A 25,771-nucleotide genomic window follows, 5' to 3' on the forward strand; every position below is an offset into this window, starting at 1 on the left:
ATATTACACTTTTATTATTATATGATAGATATAAGTTGCCACTTGTTGTCAAGAGAGAGAATACTCTACTGTCCTCTTACAAACAGGAGAAGCAAAGAGTTTCAAAGTGTGATGTATTTTAAGAAAATTATATGCGTGAAATGTTCCTGGTTGAAAATCAATTTTCTGCTTCAGCTTGGTATTTGGAAAGCATGCTAAATATAACTTACTGGCAAGTTATCAGGTTTTGGGCTTACATTTTTTTCTAAAATAAAATATACTGATAGATATATGACCTGTGACTATGTTCTATAATATTAGTAGAATTTTTACAAGTGTTGCTTGCTTTTTTTCATTGGACAGTTCTAAAAGTCTTGAAAAAAATAAAAATTTTGAAATTTTAATAACATGGAGACACTCTGTACTTTCCCCCCAATGTTGTTAAGATAATAACTAAGACTGTTTAGTAAAAAATTCTGTAGTGTGTCATCATCAATCTGAGAAATAATCCAGAATCTGTTGGATTTTGAAGCTACTGGGAACTTTGAAATGTAATTATTTTTGCAGTGTTTTGACATTAATTTGTTAAAAATCACTTTAGGTTTTACATAAAATATATTTATTGAAACACATTTTGTTGACAAGTGCCCAGCTTCCATGAAATACAATAAATGTTAAATCAACACTTTTAGTTAATAGATTAAGAACTTACAAGCTTTATACTTATTTATTGTTGAGGGTTTTTTGTCGAAACATAAGGTATGAGTTGGAGAATTGCAGAGGGAAAGTAGGATGTTTTGGGTACTACTGATAAGAGAACTTTTTCAAGATAAGAAGTGCACTAAGTCTTACCCCACAGTACAAAGATCCTCTCTACCTGTAAACCTCCCCTGAATTCCCTCCAGCTGCACCTGTTACAACTGTTCCTTGCTTCCCCCCCCTACAGACAAGTTCAGTTCCTTACAAAAACCAAATTAGCAATTAACATATTGCCAAATACATTAATTTCTCCTTGCTGTGAAAACTAGGAGGTGTTTTTGAATATGAGGTAATCTTGGAAAAGACCTACATTAACTTGTTTCCTGAAGAAAGAGGTAGCCATCAAAATGATCGCTGATGCAAACATGCATTCCAAAAACATGAACGTTGTTAGCCTTAAGAAAGGAATAGATAGGTGTAATATTCCAGAATTTGTAAATTACGTAAGCTGGCACATTTAAAATTGCTTCCACCAGTGAGACCTTTGTTCTACAAAGATTTATACACTTTATATTTACCATGTTCACCCATACTACCATTATAAGAGATAAAAATACAATCCATTATATGGTGGGAGCTGATTATTCAGTTATGGGTCATTCAGAGTTATATATGAAAGTACATATTTTTGTACTACAAGATTTGTGGTGAGCAAGATGAGAGTCTGGTTTAAACCATATAGTATTTGAAAGAAAACCTGTATACCAGAATGGTAGTGTAGTTGGCATAGTGGAAGCAGTGTAGTTTTGTCTTAATATTAACAACATGTGTGACATGGGAAAATGGCTTTGTTATCGATCTTGCCAATAAAGTTGGGGCTTAGATGAGATGATCTTTAATTCCTCAGTCACATGCTATCAATTCTTTCCCCCCAAGTCATTGCAGGCCAAATTGTGCCTGAATAAGTTCTTAAGTGAGTATAAATTTAAACAGAATACTACATTTTTAAGGAAGAAATTATTTTGGCTGGCAGATTAGCCCAATAGAACACTAGAAAGTTAAATCACAGACCAATGTTAATTTTTTTATTATATATGGAGATGATCCTATCACTGTGTTTGAATTCTTGGAAAATACTGCTTTTGACCACATTTGATTACATTAATGTTCAAATAATGCTATCAAGCCAATTATGACATATGTCAACTCTGATTACTCTGCACCAGTGAAATCTTATTTTTCTCTTCCTATGTAAAATTAGGATTTGAGAAGAAAGAAAAATTAATGTATTATTATTAGTTGTCAGTACTTTCAAACATTAAAAGGAAGTCCAAGAGAAAGTCAAACAATTCTTGAGATTCAAAATAATCGTAAATAATGTAAATGTTCCAAATACCACCTTCCTTTATTTCAAATATTGGCAGAATGACTTCTGTAAAAAATTTTTTCTAAAATGAAAATGACATTGAATGGAAAAAATTAGCATAGAATAAAATATTCAAAATGTTAAGCAAAGCAGAATTATCAGAAAAGCAGAAGAGGGAGAAAAGGTGAAATATAATGAATTCACTTGCACTATTTGTCTTTCCAGGTTGCTTCTGAAAGAACAGTCTTCACATCAACCTCATTGCAGCCTATTTCAAGCAAAAGGACTCTTCTAGAACTGCTCTTTTTAGATACCTGATAAGCTTATTTGGCAATAGAAGCCCAGTGCACAGGTCTTTTGGCCTGGCCTGCAGGGATGAGGCCAAAACCAGCAGTTCAACCTCTCCAGAGGGGTCCCTGAGTGTGAGAGGGCACTCTGCAAAGTTGCTGTTGCTAGGCAGTTCCTTCCTGCATTGAGCATCTTCCTTCTGGTGGTCAGTGTGTGTCATAACAACTGGATAGTCCTCTGGTCTTAAAGATCACTTAGGCTTTTATATATATATAAAGATTATTTAAAAATAGCTAAGGTAATGAAAAGTCTGTGCAATAGCTAAATGCATTTGTAAATATATGAATTATAAATGATAAAACCCTTAACGTTCCATAGTCATTAGAAGTCTAAAATTAAATGATTAGAACTAAATGCCTATCACGGATTCTTGAAGCTAGGTATTTGATGTAAAATAAAACATGCAGATCTGTATTGTATTCTGGATTCTCAGGGAATGCTACTGTACAGGTAGCAGAGTGTGTTTATTGTTCACTCAACAAGCTTCCCATAGGTTGCTAACACTGTAGTCAAGTGTTATGCTAAGTTCTGAGGATACAAAGGTAAGTAAGACTTAACCACAATTTCCATGCTGTCCTCCATTCATTTAAGCAAAGGTCAAATGTGTCATTAGTGCCTACTGAAGAGAGAAGATAAAGATTAAAATACTCAGAAAGGGAAGGGTCGTAATGTAGCTCTTGCAGCCTTACTCTTTCTACCTTGTTCCTCCAATGTGCACCCTGAAAAAGCTAATTACAAAAAGGGGGGATGAGGTGAAATAAAGCAATAAAACAACCCCTTTGTCTGGCCAGCAAAGATAGGGAAGAAAATGTTCTACTCCTGTAAGTGGTCATACTTACTAATCAAACTGAGACTCAGAATAGAGGTATAGTCTCTTCTCAAATTGACTAAGGTAATTCGTGCACCCCAGGCAACTTAAAACCACCATTTCATTTACTAGCAATATTCCATGTTATTAATTTGTGAAAATTTATCAAACACAGGTTACCGCATTTGGATGGGTGACATAGCCAGAGATTGCCATTTCAGCCACACAATATGAAGATCTTTCACCTGAAACTAGTTTTCTGCCCAGCAGACATACAGAGTCACAAATTGGCATGATTATAGTTTACTGTTGAGATTGGTAGAAATGGAAAGTTGGAAAGCACATACCTGTGTGAAGGGAAAATGGCATAGAGATTCTAATTCAATGGCAATACCAATGGATGCTTTTGTTTCCTAAGGAGGAAATATTACTTTACTTTTCAATTCATAATGGAAACTTTGTTTGATAAAAGTGTTTCCATAAAAGTCCTCTCCCAAACCAGGAAACCTTACCATAAATTATTCTTTCTACTTCTAAGGACCTTACTTTTTACAAGAGTAGAATACCAACTGTTTTTGTTGCATATTTACTCCTTAGAATGCAAATAAGAATCTTTCCACTCTAGAATGTTTCCACTACACCACTGGGCAGGCGGGTCTTATTCCTCTTGTTACGAGGCAGGCCACGTGTATTGCTTGCATAGCACTGGGCTGAGGGTTCATCTCCTCCCATATAATTTCATTCTGACTCATTGCTTGAATTTACTTTATGACCATTTGTAGTCAATAAAGAATGATGTAAGTGTATATATTACTCTAGTGACATCCTTAGTAATTTTCCCTATTGTTTCAAAGAGAAGTGGTTTGCGTTGTTAGAAAGTCACTGTAATACTCTACAAACTATGATGAGTTCACCTTTTGGTTCATACTTTTAGTAGTCACCAAAAGTAATTTCTCTGTGTTTTTTTTTTTTTGTTTGTTTCTATTTGTTTGTTTTGTTTTCCTGTGTCAGGAACTATTGTTATCCTGAGAAGCAACCAGTAGGATCTGAATCTGGTCATGTTTACTTTGAACAAACATTAAATACTAAGTATGTTAATAAGACTCTAAGAAAGAAAATTTCTATAGATGCAGATTGAAAATAACATATACAGAATGGGAAATTTCAAAGAACATGGCTCTGCATACTTGTTCTATGTAATATTTAATATTGGTCATTAATAATTTGGAAAAGTCATGCAAGATGAAGTCTTGGGATAAGAAACCCAATGGAAGAAGCAAGAGGCAAAGTGTGTGGGGAGATATGGCAGGTTCTGTCTCACCTCTGTACTACAGCACACCTTTCAGCATAGAGACTACCATTTCTGCATCCTACTCCGTGCCCTCTACTATACATATGTAGTTGTAGGTCTCATGAAAACTCTCCAAAGTAGGTATTATTATTTCTGTTTTTAAATATTAAGCAAATAAAACAAGATCATGTAATTTCAACATAATTATAAAACATTTAAGTGGTTAAGTCATAATTTAAATTCAGTTTCTTCAGGCTTCACCAGCTTCATGAATTTCACTCTACCAGCTGCCAGGTCCCCAGAGGTGTTTCCCAGTGGGACAGCCCCACAGAGCACCTTATTTTCCTCTGAGGAATAAATATTTAAATTAGAATAAAAAAGGCGCATACATTAAAAGTGCTGGTGAAAACTATTGTGAATTCAGGAAATCTAAAGTGAGAATAAAAATTTGTGTCGATAGCTAGCTGTTTGACACATCTATGATTTCATCTTCAAATGACCGTTCTCTCAAGTATTAAAATGTTTTCTCTGCCCTAAAAATAGAAACAAACTAGGTCACGGTTTCTCAACCTCAGCACCACTGACATCTTGGACTGGATAATTCTTTGCAGGGAAGCCTGTAATGTGCATTGCAGGATGGTTAGTGGCATATCTGGTCTCCAACCACTAAATACAAGAGTACTGTCCCAGTCGGGACAACCGAGGATGTCTTGAAACATTGCCAAATGTGTTCTGGAAGGCAAATCACACCAGTTAAGAATCCTAACCGGTTAGGCTCAGTGGATAGAGCATTGGCCTGCGGACTGAAAGGTCCCAGGTTCGATTCTAGTCAAGGGCATGTACCTTGGTTGTGGGCACATCCCCAGTAGGAGGTGTGCAGGAGGCAGCTGATCGGTGTTTCTCTCTCATCGATGTTTCTAGCTCTCTATCCCTTTTCCTTCCTCTCTGTAAAAAATCAATAAAAAAAAAACTACTACTCAGACTACTAAGCTTCTTACTGAAGACATCTTTAACAGAGACTTTAGAAATGCCATGTTTAGGAGAAAAATATCAGCATTCACTCTGCTGCTGAATGAAAATCTAAGCACTTGATACTATTTGCATTTATTTTCACAGGAAATGCAAATCCTTTAATGTCAATTCATACCACAGTTGTATACTGCCTTTCTCCCCTCTTCACTAGCATAAAGAAATTGAATTTCTGGAAGATGAGGCTAGAAAAGTTCATCATTATTATGCCAACACTCTAACAGATGGTCTGCAAAGCTCTTCTTAGGTTTTATTCAATGTCTCTGTGATGTTCCACTGTGAGAAGGAGAGAGTACATTAAAACACTTGGGTTACACAAGCAGGCTTGGTACCCTCTAATGAACAGTGTGCACCTAGGTCTGAATAACTTGCTCCTTTGAAGAGCTGCACCAGCCCCCTTTTGGGGGAAGGAGAGAAGCAGAGACAAAATCACAGGGGAAGACCAGAACAATGGCTTACAAGTAGAATGATAACTGTTTCTCTGCCCCGAGAGCACCTGTAATGTTCATACCAAATCCTGAAGCCAAATGGTTTGGACAAGGTCACCCAACCAAAGAGTAGGACCAAAGGTCCCTGACTTAAAGCCTACTTTAATCCACATGGCCATATTTCTTCACTAATGAGGACAAAGACCATTCCACCTGTTACATTTATAATGATATGCATTATTTTTCCTAAGAGATTTTACAAGTTCTCTCCCCCCCCCCGCCCCCACTTTGCATTTCAACTGCATTGTATGTGATCCGTTTCAAGTATAAGTGAATTGCAAGTGGAAAATTCCCAAGAGCAACTGAGTTGTACTTGACATTTTGGGGTCCTTGTAGCTGAGTGGCTCTCAAAAAGGTTGTACACAGCTTTGTTGCACTGCAAAATGCCAAGGGCAACCCAGTAGCAATTGAAAATTGAAAGGGAAATTATATTATACACCAAATCAGAAACATGGACTCTGAAAAAGGATCTTGGTTCTATTTATTATGTGAGGAAAAAATGGGAAACTGTCCTTTGATGTTAAAAAATTTCCCCCAATAGGCAATCACCTTTTTGCGTGATTTGTGAATATAGTTTTATTACCAATTTATCTATACTATGCAAGTGTTCATTTTCTTTCCATGAGTTGTCTTAAATCAAGAATGCTGTCAACAAGAAGCACTGTAAATCCATGTTAATTCCTCTATATTCTTGAAGCTTAATGAACCTAGTCCTTTTCAATATTACATGGAGAAAAGGTGAGAGAATACAATAATTGAAAGCAAACAGACTTCAAAACTTTACATTAAAAAATGAGTTACTTTTTCTGTGTGTGGTTGTGAACATAAAATTAGGTATACCGTGTTTCCCCGAAAATAAGACATCCTCCAAAAATAAGACCTACTTACAGGTTTCCTTCTGAGTGAAATATAAGGCATCCCCCCTGAAAATAAGTCCCCCCCTCCTAGGCTAAACATGAGAGATTTGGTCCACTGATTCTGAAAGAAATGGAGTCACAAGAAATTCACCAGGAAATTCAGAAATTGGATTGTTATGATGATGTTCCAGAAGATAATGACATAATTGTCATTGAATAAATGAGTAAATTCTTGATACTGTAGGATTCACAGTTTGTCTGGTTTGTGTTGACAACTACCGTACTACTGTACCATATACAGGTAATAAATTTCCTTTATTTTCATTTAACAATAAATGTGTACCGTATTCCTCTTCATGGAAAAATAAGACATCCCCTGAAAATAAGGCCTAGCGCATCTTTGGGAGCAAAAATTAATATAAGACACTGTCTTATTTTCGGGGAAACAGGGTAGTATAAGAGGGATAAATTTAAAAAAATAAAAAAGAGAAACATAGTTCTCAAGTAAAATAATCCATGCATTAACTGTGCATTGATGTTACGTTTTTGGAAGTAGGAGGTTGTGGTGATGGCGGAAACAGCTTCGCCCTGAATACGTTATGCTGTATGAAAGCAGTTAGAATGCTTAGCTATGTGTAAATGTACAAGAACTTTGTCCCACCCTGTGTGGGTCCCCTCTCCACACAACTCAGGGAAACAGTTACTTACATTTATGTGTTTATATGTTTATTACAGGATATGATAAAGGATACTGAGGCTCAATCAGAAGAAGAGATACAGAGGGTGAAGTCTCGAGGGTCCCAAGCCTATACATTTCTGTTCCCATGGGTGTGTCTCCCTCCCAGTATGGACATGTGTGCCAGCCTTGGAAGCTCTCATAATCCCCTTCTTTTAAGATTTTATAAAAGCTTCCTCACCTAGAGATGATTGATCCTTAACTCTATTTTCTCTTCTTTAGAGAATGAAGGTTGGGCCAAACTTCTGACCATGGATTGGTTTTTCCAGTTACTAGCCCCTCATTCAGAACCCACATAGAGTTGCCTCATTAGAACAAAAGACACTCATATTATTATACTCAGGAAATCACAAGGGTTTTAGGAGCTCTGTGCCAGGGGTAGACATTCTATATATATAATAAAAGGGTAATATACAAATCAACCGAACGGCAGAATGACCAGTTGCTATGATGTGCATTAACCACCAGGGGCAGATACTCAATGCAGGAGCTGCCTCCTGGTGGTCAGTGAGCTACCACAGGGGGAGTGCTGCTCAGCCAGAAGCCGGGCTCATGGCTGGTGAGCCCAGTGGCCCACCTCCATGGCAGCACTAAGGATATCCAACTGTGGTTAAGCTGTCAGTTGGACATGCCCCTGAGGGCTCCTGGACTGTGAAAGGGTGCAGGTTGGCTGAGGGATGCACCCTCCCTCCCCCTTAGTACACAAATGTCATGCACCGGGCCTCTAGTATGTATATATATTTAATTATCTCACAAAAGCCAACATGATTTTCCTATATGACTGGTTTGTTTGCCTAGCCCCTTTGCCAGTATTATCTTGAGTTTCTGAAAGAGTAAGTTGGGATTCTGCATCCTACTTTCTTCTTTCTTTCCCTACTACACATTCTTCTTTGGCTATATTCGCATACCCTGGATGTGCCTACATTTTGCTACCACTTCAGTGGCAGTTCTATTTAATATATTCATGTGAGCTAGAAAAAAAAAGGGGGGGGGGAATCTGGTGACTTTTACCTTGTGGAATGCAAATAACTTCAAGAAAGAATTGGCTGATGAAGAAACTACCTTTTATATACTTAAATGTAAATTTTTTAAAAATTATACATGGTAACACTGGTTCCTCTCTGCATATAACACAAATGTTGTTAGAACAAACTAGATTGTGGCTTTGAATTAGAAAGAATTCTTGTGAAGTTTTAAGGGTGTCTGGCTTATAAGTATGTGAGATAAATAGCCTTTATACTTTCTTAGAAATTCAAGATTTCTAAGATTTAAAGTTCCTGTGTGTGTGTGTGTGTGTGTGTGTGTGTGTGGCCAGAGTGGCTCAGTGGTTGAGCATCGACCTATGAATCAGAAGGTCATGGTTCCATTTCTGGTCACATGCCCAGGTTGTGGCCTTGATCCCCAGTAGGCGGCATGCAAGAGGCAGCCAATCAATTATTCTCTCCCATCATTGATGTTTCTATCTTCCTCTCTTTCTCCCTTTCTCTCTGAAATCAATAGAAGTATATTTTTTAAAAAAAGGAAAAAAAATGTAGCTAAGATAGCCAGATATTTGATCAAATATTAAGCATTCCAGACAGCACAAGCAACAAATGAAGATAATAGAGATAACATGAGATTTGAAGAAAAATAAAAATCCCCCAAATCCTATTTAATAAAGATGTAATATGAAAACGGTCATTACACCGTGAAGCGTAATGACTGATTGCATAATGACCATACTAGGAGGGTAGGGCAGTGAGCTATAAGCAGGCAGAGGAGAGCTACTGGAGGGTGGCAGCCAGCTACTCGGGAGCTACTAGTGCACGGATTCATGTGCAGGACTACTAGTTTAAAAATAAAAGCAAAATGAAATAAAAACAACCACCAAACATTTGAATTATTATATACTGCGCACCACCCTCCCCCAATAAAAAGAAAAGAATGGAACACCAAAGAAGAAACAGAAAACAAGAAAGAGCTTATAGAAAATAAGATGATGGCAGCCAATTGAAGGATGAGAAGATAAATGCAAAGAGGAGAACCACACAACAGGAGAGTTTGTACTTGTGGTCTAGAGAACTCCAGGCTCAGGACAGAGAAGATGAGGTACCTCCTTAATGATTTCTAAAATATAACCAAATTATTGTATTAAACTACATCTATGTTCTTGCTTTAAAAAATACTCATTGGTAAATAGCAACCTTGTCAATGAGCCAGTAATATTCTCAAGGTCACTATGACAATCTGAGAAGTTCTAATTACAGCTTCTCCCCTGCCTTAATAATCTAGATAATTGTTCTAGCACATTTAATTTTAGCTGAAACATTTTTAAAATTTGTCATAGTTTCCTATTTTTTAATAGTTTCTTGAACATTATCAGCAGCAGGTTATTGTTAAATACTAGCAAGAACATTATGCACTGGTTAATAGCATATGTACTGTCTCAGTTTTCTTACACAAATCTCTCAATGCAAATAGCTTAAGTAATAGAATGGTTTCTTTTGAACCTATCAAGCACAGATAAGTAACTATGCTGCTTTAGGGTGGATTTATGGTATATATATCTAAATGTTCTATTTTGGTAATTGATTTAGATTATTTCAATGTGTAATGTATTGCCTCTTTGCTTTAGTTATCACCCATTTTGTTTTAGTCCAAAAATTTTGTTCAAAAATCTCTAATAAAGATTCACACTGTACTCTGTATTATTTGCATATTTGTTGCCTAGAAACTCCTCTGATATGAAGACATTGTTTTATTCCATAGTCTCAGTTCTTAGGATGGCATCTTAGCCCCAAAAGACACTCAATACATTCATTTGCATGCCTTGCACTGATGAATAAAAGTCCTTTCCTATAATACAAACTGGACTCATGGAATATACCAAACCAGAGTGTTAGTGAGTGGAGCCAATACTCCTCCTGGAGGTTTGATACAACTGGGTAATGAATGAGAAAGAAACATTGATATTGAAAATAAAGTAGAAATTCTATGACAGATGAAGTGAATCTTAATCATTGGGGTGAAATGCCATTATCAGAGAAATTATGGTTATGTATCTGAGATCCTAGTATCTCATAAATGGAATTACAATAGAAGCCAAAAGTAAAGTACCTACCTTATTTTCTTATGTTACACATCATTCAGAGTTGAGCTTCCCTCTTGTAGAATTATGGAGGGAAATGTCAAAAAGAATTTCTACACACATGCTATGGTTTCATGTTTGTTGGAAGGTTCCTCAAAATTATCCTTCTTAATGAAGAATTAGAAACCAGACCCTTGCTCACTAGTTCTTCTCTTTATTCATTGTTTCTAAATTTTACAATAAGCCAGTGCAACTTACCTATGATATGGAAATATAATTTTTCTCTTTGGGATTTTAGATCCCACCAAAGAGGGCAATCTTACGCCCAATCAGACACAAACAAACAACAAAAGACATTACCTTGAGCTATGTAAGGGGTGGTTTCTGCTTTCTGAGGGGTATTTGTGGGTCGAGGTGCAGGAGCAGGAGGTCTGTTTATAATGAAAGACCGGCCTCCAATTTTCTTCTTGGTACTTAAATTGGCCAGGATCATGTCATATTCACTGTCATCAATCTCAGCAAAAGTGTATGGGTCTTCCTCCTTTTCCTCCTGCTCCTTGTCATCTGTTCTTTCTTCCTTGCCTTTGGGTTCACCTCCTGCTTCCTGGTTTGCACTGGGGTTCCACCAATTTTGACTTCTTTCCATTTGGCCTTCCAACATTTTCCCTGTTTATGAAATATTTAGATGGTGATTACTCTTCAATTATATGCAATAGTTTTTTATGTTCATCTATTACTTGCCTGAACTTCCCCCATAATAATTTATATATTATATCTTAAATTCCAAAAAAAGAGAAAAATGAACCATGGAATTTACCAGCATATCCTCCTACAGTTTGTAATTACTAACTTTACTAAGAAAAAAGTTTGTTTGAGACATGGATTTCTTTCAAAACATAAATAAGCATATAAATGGTTATTATATGGTTTATGAATGATTTACTATCAGGAAATTGAGTTATAAAATTAAGCCTCAAAATTCAAATGCTTTGAAAACTTGTGTTTTCCAAGTATAATATTCTTAGATTTTTTTTTTTCACTTGGCGTCATATTACTTTCATAGATGCTGCACTGGGCATTCTGCCTAAAATTTAATTTCTCTGAAAACAACAAGGTGGGATATCTAAAAGCACTTTCATTTGGTTTCTTATGGTAAGTCTCACTTTGATTATGACAAACTGACCTTCAAACCCTTGATTTCTACAAGCCAACATGAACCTCATTCTTAGGTAAAGCAAAATGAAAGTAGGGCCTATGACCTAAAAGAGGACCTGAATATTAATTCTTATGAAAAAAAAATTAATAGTCTTTGATGGTTTTTATACTTAGTAAAAACTTTACATATTTTTATGAAAATGTAGTAAATGTTTTAGTAGCAATTACTTAGAAGATAAAGACATCATACTTTGATTAATGAACAAGTTGAAAATGATTTTGATGGCTCTCTGCCAGACCAATGAGAATTAAAAAAAAATTGTCCTTTGACAAATATTTTGCTTGAAACATTAATGAAAACAATAAAATGGAAAAAATTTCAGTTACTGACAAAGAAATCATTACTTTTCTATGTGGTTTTGTGAACTAAATGAGGATGAGTCTTTCCCTTGGGTGAAACTCTGACCAAAAAAATTAAGTTAACTTACAGATGTTTTAGTGGAAAAAATTAGAAACTACAGAAAGAGATGAATTGTAGAGAAGAATAAGAGAAGATTATTACACAAAATTCATCAATTTTGGGGGGAATAGGCATATGAGGAGAGACCAAGATCATTTTCCAATAGTCTTCCATTTGATTGGTTCAGTTAACTTAACCTAAGAAGTATACAGGCCAAAACACTTGTAAATAACTTTTTAAAATAATGTATCTTTATTGTTTAAAGTATTACAGATGTCTCACTTTTCTCTCCACTGATCCTCTCCACCCTGCTCTTCTACTCCTCAGCCTTTATTGTACAACCCTCTGTGTCTATGAATTATGTATGTACACATATAAGTTCTTTGGTTATAAGCAACTTTAAAAAACCATGACTTGCCTTTCTCCTAAGAATAATACAATATTGAGATTTTGACTTCATGACTCTTTCACTGACAGCATCACAGGTGAAGCCAGATTAAGTGTGTGGGAAATACTTTTACAGTCTTTTATTTTTAGTGGAATGTGCCAACTATCTTACTTTTCAGAACTGATTTCCTGAACTGTTACCTTTGTTTCTCCACCCACTTCTCTTCCCAACTCTTTCTAAAGTTGGGTTTGCACCAGAAGTAAACCACTTTACTTTTTATCTCCCAACTTTTCATGTTGGAGTGGGACCTGCACTTTCTCAATGCAGGTTGTACATTAGTAAGTAAAGATTCTAATAATTCCAATTTTTTAAGTAATTGGGGCAAGAATGTATAACAAAGAGAAGAACCCCTAAAACCCCAGGAAACCTGTTCAGAGAGGTATTTGACATGTTCTAATTTTAAACTCTGTGGTCTTGGATCTGAGTCAGAGAGGGATCCTAAGTTATAGCTGCCTTGCAAGCTTGTTGTAAAGATAGAAAGAGACAAGCATGCTCCTTATAAACTGGAAAGTGGCCTGTAGTGTTTTATATTATTGTTCCCTACAGTGAATGGCTGTAAATCCATCATGGGGAATTGGATGCTTAAGGCATTGATGAGGAGGTCTTGCTTTTACAATAACTGGAGGACATATAGAAGCTACTCTTAAAAGATGATTCCTGAAGGTATCACTAGCTGATGTCAAAGATCACATATAAAGTTGCCAGCCCAAAAGTAAGGGGAAGCTCCCAGTCTTACTTTCCCAAACCTTAATCAAAATATTTTAAGAAAAATTTGTTGGTATTTTATTTTCCATTTAATCCTAACATCAGCCCTATGAAAAGATGAGATTAAAAGTAGCAGTATATAAAATGTAAAAATAGAGATTTTAAATGAAAGGTGTGGGTTTTTGTTTTATTTTGTATTTGGTACTTTTCAAAAAATATATTAGCCAAAATTATACTTCTGGTCTTAGATATTTTGTGAATACTCTGAGCAGAGTAGTTTTAATTCCCCTAATCAACATAACATATGCAGACATTGCCATTAGGAAAAAATACAATTTAATATTAGTTTCTTTGAGAAATTTAACCTGACAACTTTGCCTCTCAACAATTAATTTTAATACTTACATGAAATTATCCAAATGTGTTAAAATTACACCATATACCAGAATTTTGATGTCAGTGTACTAATAATCGATGTCCCTTTCCTCACTCCCAAGATTGATACACCTACTTCATTGATCTACCCTAATGGTCTATGTGAGCTTGGCACTTGGTAGGCAATCAATGATATCTGCTGAACGAGTGAATGGATCAGAGGAGTTGCCCCTGAGGTTTTCCATACTTTCCATTAAGCAGTAGTTTCCATCTCTAAATACAGCGCGTGACCTTAGTATAGGTTAAGTTGATCAATTTGAACTTTTATAAAGACAGGGCCTTTAAGAACACAAATATTAAATGTTATAGCTTCAAAATTTACTTTTTGAAATAGCGCTCATATATATTTTATAACCTTCTAGGACTCAACAACTAAAGTACTGTGACAAATGGAGTTTTGATATTTGTTTCATCTTCCTTATCAAGTCTTCTTTGTAAGAACGTTTTCTGAATTTGGAAAGTAAATATAAAATAGAGATCAATAAAGTGAGTGCAAATGAGCGACTGTAAGAGTGAACATGAAGATAAAAGTTTGTCAGTCTGTTGCATACTCCAGGCTAATAAGACCCCAAATCCCAGGAAACCTGTTCAGAGAGGCCTTGGACACATTCTAAGTACTGATTCTATGGTTTTGGACCTGAGTCAGAGAGGGAATCTTAAGTTATGGCTGACTTGCAAGTTTATTGTCAAGATAAAAAGAGACACACATACTCATTATAAACAGAAAAGTGATCTGTAGTGTTCTATATCATTGTTTTCTTCAGTGAATATGGAAGCTCTTCTTGATATCCCTGACCCCTTCTCTCCCACATTACACCCCTTAATCCTATAGCTGGAAGCAAATGAGGTCACAGCCACTTAACTGTTCTCCCACTTAAGCAATATATGTGTAGGGTGTTCTTAGACTCTGGTCTCAGTGCAATGTGATAAGCCTTCTGCCACTTGCTTCCTTGGAAGCTACCAACTGAGTGACATGCCCAAGGTCATTTTCAAATCTACTCCCACCTTTATCTTTGGCTAGAAGAGCAGTTTTTAGAAGCAATGTTCTCATTTACTTTTCCGTATTAACTGGGGCTCATTTCATGGGAAGAGTTTACAGACCACTTCCTTGTTTTATTTTTATTTTTATTTGTTACTTACTTAAAGCTTTGCAATGAGACTTTGTTCCAGAAGAAAGGAAAGAAGGAATAGAGGGGAGGAGGAAGAAAGGGTTAGTGGCAGGGATCTCTGGCCTATTTCCCAGGCACTTGCTGTTAAAGAACAGAGTAAAGTTGCTCTTAGTTTTAGAAGCTGATCTTCTCTGCATGGATTTGCCACTGCCTTATATGCTATGTCGTCTGTCAAAGTGTTATTGTTTTCTTAAACCTAGACTTTACCTTGTAGTGTGGAGGGAGGTTTATCCAGTTGCAGGGCAGTAGATACAGGTCGAGGTGGGGGAAGAGGTGGTCTGTCATCCGTGAGCGGTTCTGGTGAGCTGATTTCTGCATCATCTCCAGGAATGAACATATACAAGTCCTCATACTGGTCCTCAAAGCTCTCACTGCCAATCTCAGGGAGGCTGTGCTTGGTCTCCATGCCTGGTTCATCCTCTTTTTCTTCCTCTGCTGTTTCATTTGCCTCAGCTCCTTCAGCACTTGGCCGCTCTGTCAGCCCACTTTCGTGATGAAATGCTGGGTTCTGTATGGCTGTTTATGATAAAGATTGTATGATTTCATTTAAACAAACCATCTGGAGGTATTTCCTAGTTTCTAATTTCATACAGAAGTGGTAGTTGCTAATAAAACTTTTATGATGTGGTATAGTGGAAAGCTGACAAATGCATAATTTTGGTGAATAGTCATTCTTGGGCTTTTAAAATATTTACCAAATGAACAGTTAAAGCTCCATTATATCTTGCTACCCCAGTATGAGGCAAACTCATACGTATAATATTCTGATTCTCTAGAGTTCCTGTTTGTGCGGATTCATAGATATGACTGTGTTATTGCATTTTTATTGGAAAACAGTATAACTGACATAAGTTATGTGATGGAAAAGGGAAAGATAAGGAAAAATAAATCTTACCTTGCTTATAAACAAGGCAATAAAAATATATCTGTGATTCTTATTTAGTTATTATTTAAATATTTACTTATCAACAGTTGATACTTTAATTCTAAAAGATGTTATTTGAGAAAAGTGTTAATCCATTTTGCATGAGGAAGGCATCCAAATTACCCAAAGCAGGTGAATTTTTCTAAGGTCCAGTTCTCACCTATAAAATGTATTCTATCTTGAAACTTAACCAAATGATCCAAATTCCCTCCATCTAAGAATCAAGGCTCCAACTTTTGTGTTTATACTGGACAAAATAAATGCTCTCTAACCTTTCAGGAAAAAGATAGAAAATATATTATAATGCAATACCTTTAAATCTTAATTGTTTATATTCTCTTTATAATAAGCCTGCTCTACATTAAGGATCCATGAAATTTTAAATCAAAACTTTTGACTCTCTGCATTGCAGGGAATATGTGAATTGTTGTCAATGTCAGTGCAAAGGAAAAGCAGATAATAGTTTTAAAGTACTGCTAAACTAAAGTATAGCTAAAGAAGCAAAAGAGTGGAGTACGGAAAAAGGACAATAGTGTGGTGATTGCCGACGGGAAGGGGGATGGGAGGACATGGAGGGGGTATAAATGGTGATGGATGGAAACTTAAGTTGGGGTGCTGAATACACAATACAGTGTACAGGTGATGTACACTGTGCACCTGATGCCTGTGTCATTTTGTTAACCAGCGTCACCCCAATAAATTCAATGAAAAGAAAAACAATGTGGGAAAAAAGTAAAACAACTTTTAAAATGCAAGTTTAGATTGTAGAACATTTTCAGCAGTAGAAATATAATGCCTCTGAGGGTACCCCATATTTCTACACCGTCTAAGCAACAGACTCTCCTTGGTCCTTGTTGATCATTCCCAAACTGGGAATCTAGCCCTGGAGAGTCAGGTAAGGTAGTGGGTCCATAGCATTTAGGAAGCTTCATAGCCATGGTGGGAGCAATGGGAATCTGCTGACTAAGGAAGGGGGTTCTATGCTTCATCCCCTCTCCCATGAAAGAGCCTGAGGCCTGAGTCCCGTCACACTGAGTTTCACATGTGGAACAGTTCCAGGTGCAAACTGTCTGTAGGAATGATACTGTTCTGTGCAAATCACTGAAATAAAGTTTCCTTACTACTGTTCTTCTGAGGATCAAATGTCATATTGAATATATGGCCATTATTAATGATGGTCTGTATCATCACTTTCATTATTATTAAGAATAATAATAGCATTTATAACATTAAAACTTCATGTGTTATTGCATTGCTTTAATATTTAGCATTCTTTTGTGTTCTGTGATAATGTTAGAAGGAGTTTCCTGATTTTGCCAAAGGATGCACCTTAAAGCATTGTATTTGAATTTATTTGATTTGCAGGTCAGCCTATCATTTGGAAAACTAATGGTCAATAGTACTTAACTGAGCATCAACTGCACACTGTTAAAAGCACAAATGCCCCGAGGCAAAAGCATGCTTGATGTGTGAGAGTCACCATGGCTGTGAACATGCAGGGGGGTGGTGACAGATGGATGAAGATCTAGGATACAGATTATATGTATCCTTAATGACATAGTATACTTGGGTGGCAAATGTGGAAGCTGCTATTGGCAGGATTTCCTAAAAGCTGTGTTACTGACATTTTGGACTCCTGTGCTGTATGGGGCATATCCTGTAGGATATTTAGCAGCATTCCTATTGTCTTTGCTCTTAAATGCCAGTTGCGAATCTCCCTTCTCAAATCATGCCAATAATTAAAAAAAATCTCCAGTAAGTCAGTCAAAAACAAATGCCATTTGGTTTCACTTATATGTGGAATCTTAAGAACAAAATAAACAAACAAAATTGAAACAGACACAGAGAGCAATCAAATGGTTGCCAGAGGTGGGACTTGGGAGACTGTGTGAAGAGGTGAAGGGATTAACAAGTACAAACTGATAGTTATGGAATAGTCACAGGGACGTAAAGCACAGCATAGAGAATAGAGTCGATAGGACTGTGATGACTCTGTATGGTGCCAAGTGGGTACTGCAAATATCAGGGGGGCCACTTTGTAGAGTATATCATTCTCTAACCACTATGCTATACACTCTAAATGAGTACAAACTGACACTGAATGTAAACTCTAATTGGAAAAAAACCCCTCTGTTCTTTGGCAAATATCCTCTTTTGGGAACAGAAAATAGCCCTCCATTGAGAGCAATCATTCAGGGGAGCTGATGACAGTGTGGACTAGTAATAACCACAATGAAATCGGAGAAATGGCTGAATGCTGGCTCTCTTTTGAAGGTACAGCCAACAGTATTACCTGACAGGTTGGATATTGGGGGTGGGGGGGGAGACAAAGTAAAAAAGCCATGATGATCAGGGTTTGGGGCCTGAACTGACCAACGATGGAATCTTCACTTGCTGCAATGGGGGAGTCAGTAAATGGAGCAGGTTCGGTGTGGCAGGTATCAGGGCTTCCAGATTTGGAAATGTTAGGTGGGAAATGCATAACAGACATGCTCGTGAAGCAAACTGTCCTGTACCAATGAAATCTGACACAATGGGCACATGACACCTCTACAAGTCCCTGAATTAGTTTTCAGACACTAGACTGTAGAATTACATCCCCTTGCAGCCAGTGAGGAGCTTAGAAAATGTCTTTGTCCAACTTTCCAACTTCCTAGCTGAGGAAACTAAGGTCTGAAAAGAATGTTTAAAAATAAAATAAAAAACACACTGAAAAAATGTAGTTGTTAAATAGTCAGAATATTTACATCAACTTGACTTCTATATTTTCTTTGGGTAGGGAAAACTGGTGTTTGATTATTAAGCATTGCACTTAGAAGTACTTAAATTAGCAAAATGATTTCATAGTATCTGTGCAATATTATAAATTGAGAGTATTTAAGTTAATTGCCTTTTCATGCTCTCTTCAGCCTTGCTGTTCCAGTTACATATATGTAATACAAACATTACATGTATATATGATATGACATATAGAAACACTTACTGGGAAAATATACACAAAGTGAGGTAGCGTCCTCTTCATAGTCATATTCTTGCTCATTATTTCTACTAATTTCTTGGATCTGAAAGAATGAAAGTAATTTTCAATAATATGCATAATATTAATAAATTCGCATTTTTATTTTTTTATTTTTTTTACTGATTTTAGAGAAGAAGAGAGAAGGAGAGAGAGAAGCATCAATGATGAGAGAGAATCATCGATTGGCTGCCTCCTGCATGCCCCCTACTGGGGATCGAGCCTGCAACCCAAGCATGTGCCCTTGACTGAAATCGAACCCAGAACCCTCCAGTCCACAGGCCAACACTCTATCCACTGAGCCAAACCAGTTAGGGCATAAATATGCATCTTAAATATGCTAAATTAAAAGATGATACATAGAAATAAAAAAGTAGTTTTAAAGTTTTTATTCAAATACTTTAATTTGATTACATTACCTATCATATTGTGCCATCTATGATTGCTCAGTGACACATAGTATTTAAAGTATAACTGGGGCAAAAGGATATCTAAAATAAGCAATACATTCATTTAAAAATGAAATTTACTGTAACTACGTTAAGATTCAAAGAAATAACCATGAAATTTAGGTGTAATAAATAACTCCCAGATAAAATTGAACACAACTATTTCTCTTGAAAACCATGAAATTTGCTTCCTTTGAATATTTCTGAATCTTTTTTACCTGTTCAAAAGGCATTCTTAATTACATCACGTATATAACACAGTGAAAGACATGAAGTTGTAAAATGGTTTTTTTTTCCACCTTTAAAAAGAAACCAAGAAAGGGAATTTATGTTTGTCTCTCTGAAATCAGGTCCTCTACACTTACAAGGGAGGATTACTGAGAAAGGACAGACACCTATTGTTTCTGGAATTGCTAGTCTTATAATCTCTGAAAGAGACACTGGTTCTACATTCAGGAAACATCTTTGTGTTCATAAAAAAGTGAGTAGATAGCTCTATTTATGCAAAAGCATCTAGGGCAAAGAATGGCGCCTGTTGAATTAACATAGGTCATATTTTGTCACCATGAACTCCACATAACAATTCAAATGTCTTATGCCTTTGTTCTTAATAAAATTGACTGAAATAATTATGTTATTTGCTCTTCAATTGGACTGACGCTTTAAAATTGAAAGCATTCGTATTACAACATTATTACATTTATGGCTGCCTTGGTATGTAAGGATATTTAACCTACAGATTAATTTCAACAATTTGGTTTGTCACTCACTTTGGCCATTGGAAGTCCAATGAAACTTGTTCTTTTTAAATAAAAAAAACTAAAGCTATTTCACTTCTAGTGGAATCATAAAAATAAAAATCTCTTCAGTATTTTTTTTAAGAGAACTTGATGCAGAAGCTCATATTCTATTTAAATTATATTTTTCTCTTGGTGGACTCAATCAAATGATATGTAAATAATGTAACTTTACTGGGGAGATTGACATGTTGATTGATATTTGTATGCCCTGGTATTAAAATAATTGTTTAACATAGCCATTCATTGTTTTCAAGTAGCCTGACCTCTACATTTCATAAAGTAGATAAAAAATCCATTAAAAATCCATATTACTCTTAAATCATATAAAGAACATTTTTGCTAATTGAAAAATAGGAATGGTTTTCAAAGATTTCAGGAATTATGTAAAAATTTTCTTTATACTATTCACAAGTATAGATATTATAAGCCCAAGATCAGTGGGAATTTATATATATATATATATATATATATATATATATATATATATATATATATATATAAAAAGCTGTGTCCAAGTGTATATAGGTGTAGAGGTGTAGGTGAGTTGTCTGAGGTTGAATCATAATGCCATCAATTTGCTTGGAGGGTTAAATTAGAATAATATAACCAAAACACATATCAAATCAACCACAAAACAAAACAACTCATTGAAATAGAGAACAAACTGATAGTTGCCAGGGGGATGGGTGAAAAGGTGAAGGGGAATGTCAGTCAATAAAGTTAATGGTAACTAGACTAAAGTGGTATTTACCTACATCATAACATATATAATTGTTGAAGCACTATGTGTTGGACACATGAAACTCATATAATATTGTGTGCAATAACAATTTTTAAAAAATTATCTTGACATTTGCCTGATTCTCAATTCTCTAAATGAAACATCCAGCATAAACAATAAAATCTATTAGTTAAAATACTCAATGTAATAGTCTAACCCACAGAGAGTCCATGAGGTACACAATGTTTAATAAATTTAAAATCCGAGAAATGCAAATCAAAACGACAATGAGGTACCATCTCACACCTGTCAAAATGGCTATCATCAACAAACAAGTGCTGGCGAGGATGCTGAGAAAAAGGAACCCCTGAGCACTGCTGGTGGGACTGCAGACTGGTGCAGCCACTGTGGAGAACAGTATGGAGTTTCCTCAAAAAACTGAAAATGGAACTCCCATTGGACCCAGTGATCCCACTTCTAGTAATATACCCCAAGAAACTAGAAATACCAATCAGGAAGGATATATACACCCCTATGTTCATATCAGCACAATTTACAATAGCTAAGATTTTTTTAAAAATATATTTTATTTGATTTTATACAGAGAGGAAGAGAGAGGGATAGAGAGTTAGAAACATCGATGAGAGAGAATCATCGATCAGCTGCCTCTTGCACATCCCCTACTGGGGATGTGCTCACAACCAAGGTACATGCCCTTGACCGGAATCGAACCTGGGACCCTTCAGTTCCCAAGCCAACGCTCTATCCACTGAGCCAAACCGGTCTCGGCTACAATAACTAAGATTTTGAAACAGCCTAAGTGCCCCTCAGCATAAATAGATTAAAAAACAAAACAAAACAAAAAACAGTGGTACATCTACACAATGGAATACTACACTGCTATAAAAAGGAAGGAACTCCTACCATTTACAACATCATGGATGGAGCTGGAGAGCATTATGCTAAACAAAATATGCTAGTCAGAGAAAGATAAATATCACATGATCTCACTCATTTGTGGATTATAATGAGCAACATAAATCAAAGAACAAAAACAGATTTAGAGACAGAGAAGCATCAATCAGATGCTCAAACCTCAGAGGGAATGTAGGGGAGGGTGAGTAAGGGGGAGAGATCAACCAAAGGACTTGTATACATGCATATAAGCCTAACCAATGGACACAGAGATGAGGTAGGTGAGGGCATGAATTGGGGGCGGGGGGAGCATTGAGGGGATAAGGACACATATGTGATACCTTAATCAATAAAAAAGGGAAAATAATTTTAAAGTAATTTATTACAAAAGATAAAACTAAAAAGAAAACTGTTGACTGAGGTATATAAAGTTCCACATGGCTTTGGCATCTAGTACTGTACAAATTGATCATAGTATCATGATTTTGAGGAAGTGAATAAAAACAATCTTTGTATGGCAGCTGTTTCCCATATCTTTTTATGAGATTCTGCAGATATTGTAATTAGCGCCAGCTCTTGCCCAACTTTCCACTGTGTTAATCATAAATGATTGTACCAGCTTTAAAGCATATAGCAGTCTGTGGAATGACAATAATAAGATTCACGCATATTTAAGCAATAACAAGTTGACCCTATAATATTTCTTATATTACCAGAAATTAATCCACTGGGTTTAAAGAATCTGAGATGAGATTTTGATTGGAATAATAAAAATTATTCTTACTAAATATTCAGAATAATATTCAATGCTGTACTAAAGCCATGATAAACAGGAAACATAGTCTCAGAATTTTTTTTCAAGGGTACATTGTAGAAATGCATATCTTAGCTCTCATTATATCTTTTAAGATAATTTGTTTTTCCTTTGACCATCTAGGAATATAGTCTAAAAGCATATTATAGGATTTAGATCCCAAACTTAAAATGAAATAGGAAAATCCATGAAAAAAGTTTATACATGTTACAGTCAAGATCACTGATGACCCTGGTGAGGGGAATTAGAAGGGAATAGAGTGAATTCATACTGGATTGAAGGATCTTGAAGAGTAAAATAAAGGATGGAAGGCATCTTGTATATAGAGTCCCCTGTGGGGGTCCAGTAGGTGAAGAAAGGCTATAGGACAATTGTGCTTAATATTTTTTTTGTTTGTTTTTTTAAAAAATGAGTCGAAGATGTCAGCAAAAGAGCACTTTAATGTAGGCAAGGGCTATGGAAATGGCATGTGTAACATCCAGAGTACAGGTGCACAAAACATTGTGAGATGCACGATATGAACATTTCATAACCCCAAACCTCAGTTTACAATTAGTGGGGAAGAGAAGGAATATAGATAAGGCAAAATGGAAGAAGCTTTAAAATATGTAAATTCTTGCAAAGTACTATAAGATAGAGAGAAATATGCAATCATGTCCATGGCATTAATGGAACAGAGAACATTTCAGAGTAGGTGGTATTCAATCTAAGTTGTAAAGGAGAAGCATAGTTTTAATGTGTAAAAAAGAAGGGAAAGAGCACATTCTTGGTCAGCATGACCAAAACAGCAGGATAACTTGTGAATGGTTCATAGTTGGTTTGATTAGGTTGCATGGATTAATCTATTTGAATATCAAGATGGTCTGGTTTTATTTTATAAAGTTTTATTTTATAAAGTTTTAAATGCTTTTTACCATATATGTAATTACTTTTCTAAGAACTGAGAAGTAGCACATTTCTGATTGTAGTTTTGAAAATAATTTCAGAAACAGTGTGGAAGAGGGAGAGGGGGTTATTTTAAGAGTCAAGGTGAAGGGTAATGAGAATAGTGAAAGAAACTAGTGGAAAAACGCAGATTATAGGAATATCAATGAGATGGGATAGACATTTTTACAGCTTCAGTGCTGAAGGCTAGAGGCCAAGGATAAATAAGACTATGTTACATTTTTGTTTAGCATGATGGCATCTGGTTACCAGTTATAATGCTTAACACACTCTCTTTTTATGACACCCCTCCAGAGAACTCTTGCCATTTAGGGATGAGGACACTGATGGAAAATAAGTTTTCTATGTAATTTAAGATGTAACTTTGAGGTGAAGATATAGCATTAACATTCTTGGAATATCCTTTACATTACTTCATGTAACACTTGGAAATATGGGTATTAAATGTCAAGTACTCCAAATATTTTATAAAGTTAAGGAGACTATCAACTTGAGAAAACAGAAGGTAGTTCATGTATTATTAGTTTATCAATTTGATCAACAAGACAACTATAAAAACAGGCTGATAGAATTAAATTGCAGCATCACTAAATATGAAGTCCAAATTAGGTTATAAAGATATTTTTTAAAAGTGCTTAGATGCAAGCAATTGAATATCAAACTATAAATTACAATAAAATTTTAAAATGAAAAGTTTCCATGAAGTTAAAAGGATTAGTTAGACATAAATTGCCTCTGAACAATAAGTACACTAACAAACAACAACACCCATAACTTGTTTCCACCACTTAAAAATGAAATTAGATGTTGAAAAGATTGCAGAAAGAAGGGATTTAATAAAAGAGAGAAAAAAATGTCAGATATAGGAGGATATAATCACACAAATCAAAAGTCAAAACCAAGCAGATAATAATTTTAAATCTTTTAATTGATTTTAGAGAGAAAGGAGAGAGAAAGGAGAGAGAGAGAGAGAGAGAGAGAGAGAGAGAGAGAGAGAGAGAGAGAGAGAGAGAGGAGAGAGAGAGAGAGAGAGAGAGAGAGAGAGAGAGAGAGAGAGAGAGAGAGAGAGAGAGAGAGAGAGAGAGAGAGACTGAGACCAATGTGTGAGAGAGAAACACTGAAACCTGCAAACTGTATATGTACCCTGATCAGGAATTAAACTGGGAACTTTTTAAAAATATATATATTTTATTTATTGATTTTTTTGCAGAGAGGAAGGGAGAGGGATAGAGAGCTAGAAACATCGATCAGCCACCTCCTGCACATCCCCCGCTGGGGATGTGCCCTCAACTAAAGTACATGCCCTTGACTGAAATCGAACCTGGGACCTTTCAGTCCACAGGCCGACGGACGCTCTATCCACAGAGCCAAACTGGTTTCGGCTGAACTGGGGGCTTTTTGGTGCATGGGATGATGCTCAATCAACTGAGGCACACTGGCCAGGGCCAAAGAATATTCCTAATTATTTTTCCTTAATTTCAGAATGAATTTAGAACTCAGCTAAATTATCATGATGAAGAATTAGTTTCTGGTACAGGAGACTTTATTAACTCACAAGTTAGCTCCTTACTATGTAGTCTAGACATACCATCTAACATTTTGAATCATGATAAATTATCAATAACCTTGTTTCATCAGTCAATACGTATTTACTAAATGTTTTTCCTGTACATAGGTTAGGCCAGTGGTCCGCAAACATGTGCCATGTCTCCCACCGCCTGACCAATCAACACCTCCACTTCTAACGCCACTTCTTCAAAATAGACTCTCCCAGGTCGAAAACCAACTTCTGTGCATGGGAAATGAAGTTTAAATCGCACTGTACATTTGTGCCCGCATGTGGTATTTTGTGGAAAAGCCACACTCAATGGGCCAAAGAGCTGCATGTGACTTGCAAGCCGCGGTTTGCCGACCTCTGGGCTAGGCAACTCTCCAGGGCATATACAAAATATGTAACATGTTCTGAGCACTCTGAATATATAACTAGGGAAATAAAAGTGAATTTCATGAACCAACTATAGTCTTTGGTTTGGCTAAAGAGCACAATAGAATGTAAGAAGAATGAAATCATTCTATTTTGGAAGAATTAGAGCTGGAATTTGAAGGATGAGTATAATTTGAGAGATAAATCTTAAATATAGTCCTA

The 25,771-nt window shown here is 35.9% G+C and overlaps 1 protein-coding gene across 2 annotated transcripts in view; it reads right to left on the minus strand.

The window, feature by feature from the left end:
- Positions 1–25,771, minus strand: part of BANK1 (B cell scaffold protein with ankyrin repeats 1) — a 300,521-nt gene that overhangs the window by 34,313 nt on the left and 240,437 nt on the right. For both annotated transcript variants that reach the window (XM_084901804.1, XM_084901803.1), the window contains exons 8-10: positions 18,949–19,027; positions 15,248–15,556; positions 11,029–11,334 (exon numbers count right to left, since the gene is read on the minus strand). In XM_084901804.1, the coding sequence (XP_084757930.1) occupies positions 11,029–11,334; positions 15,248–15,556; positions 18,949–19,027 (694 nt within the window). The remainder of the gene's footprint in view (positions 1–11,028; positions 11,335–15,247; positions 15,557–18,948; positions 19,028–25,771) is intronic.

Source organism: Pipistrellus hanaki (assembly GCF_964339955.1).
Source record: "Pipistrellus hanaki genome assembly, chromosome: 1".
Taxonomy (NCBI): domain Eukaryota; kingdom Metazoa; phylum Chordata; class Mammalia; order Chiroptera; family Vespertilionidae; genus Pipistrellus; species Pipistrellus hanaki.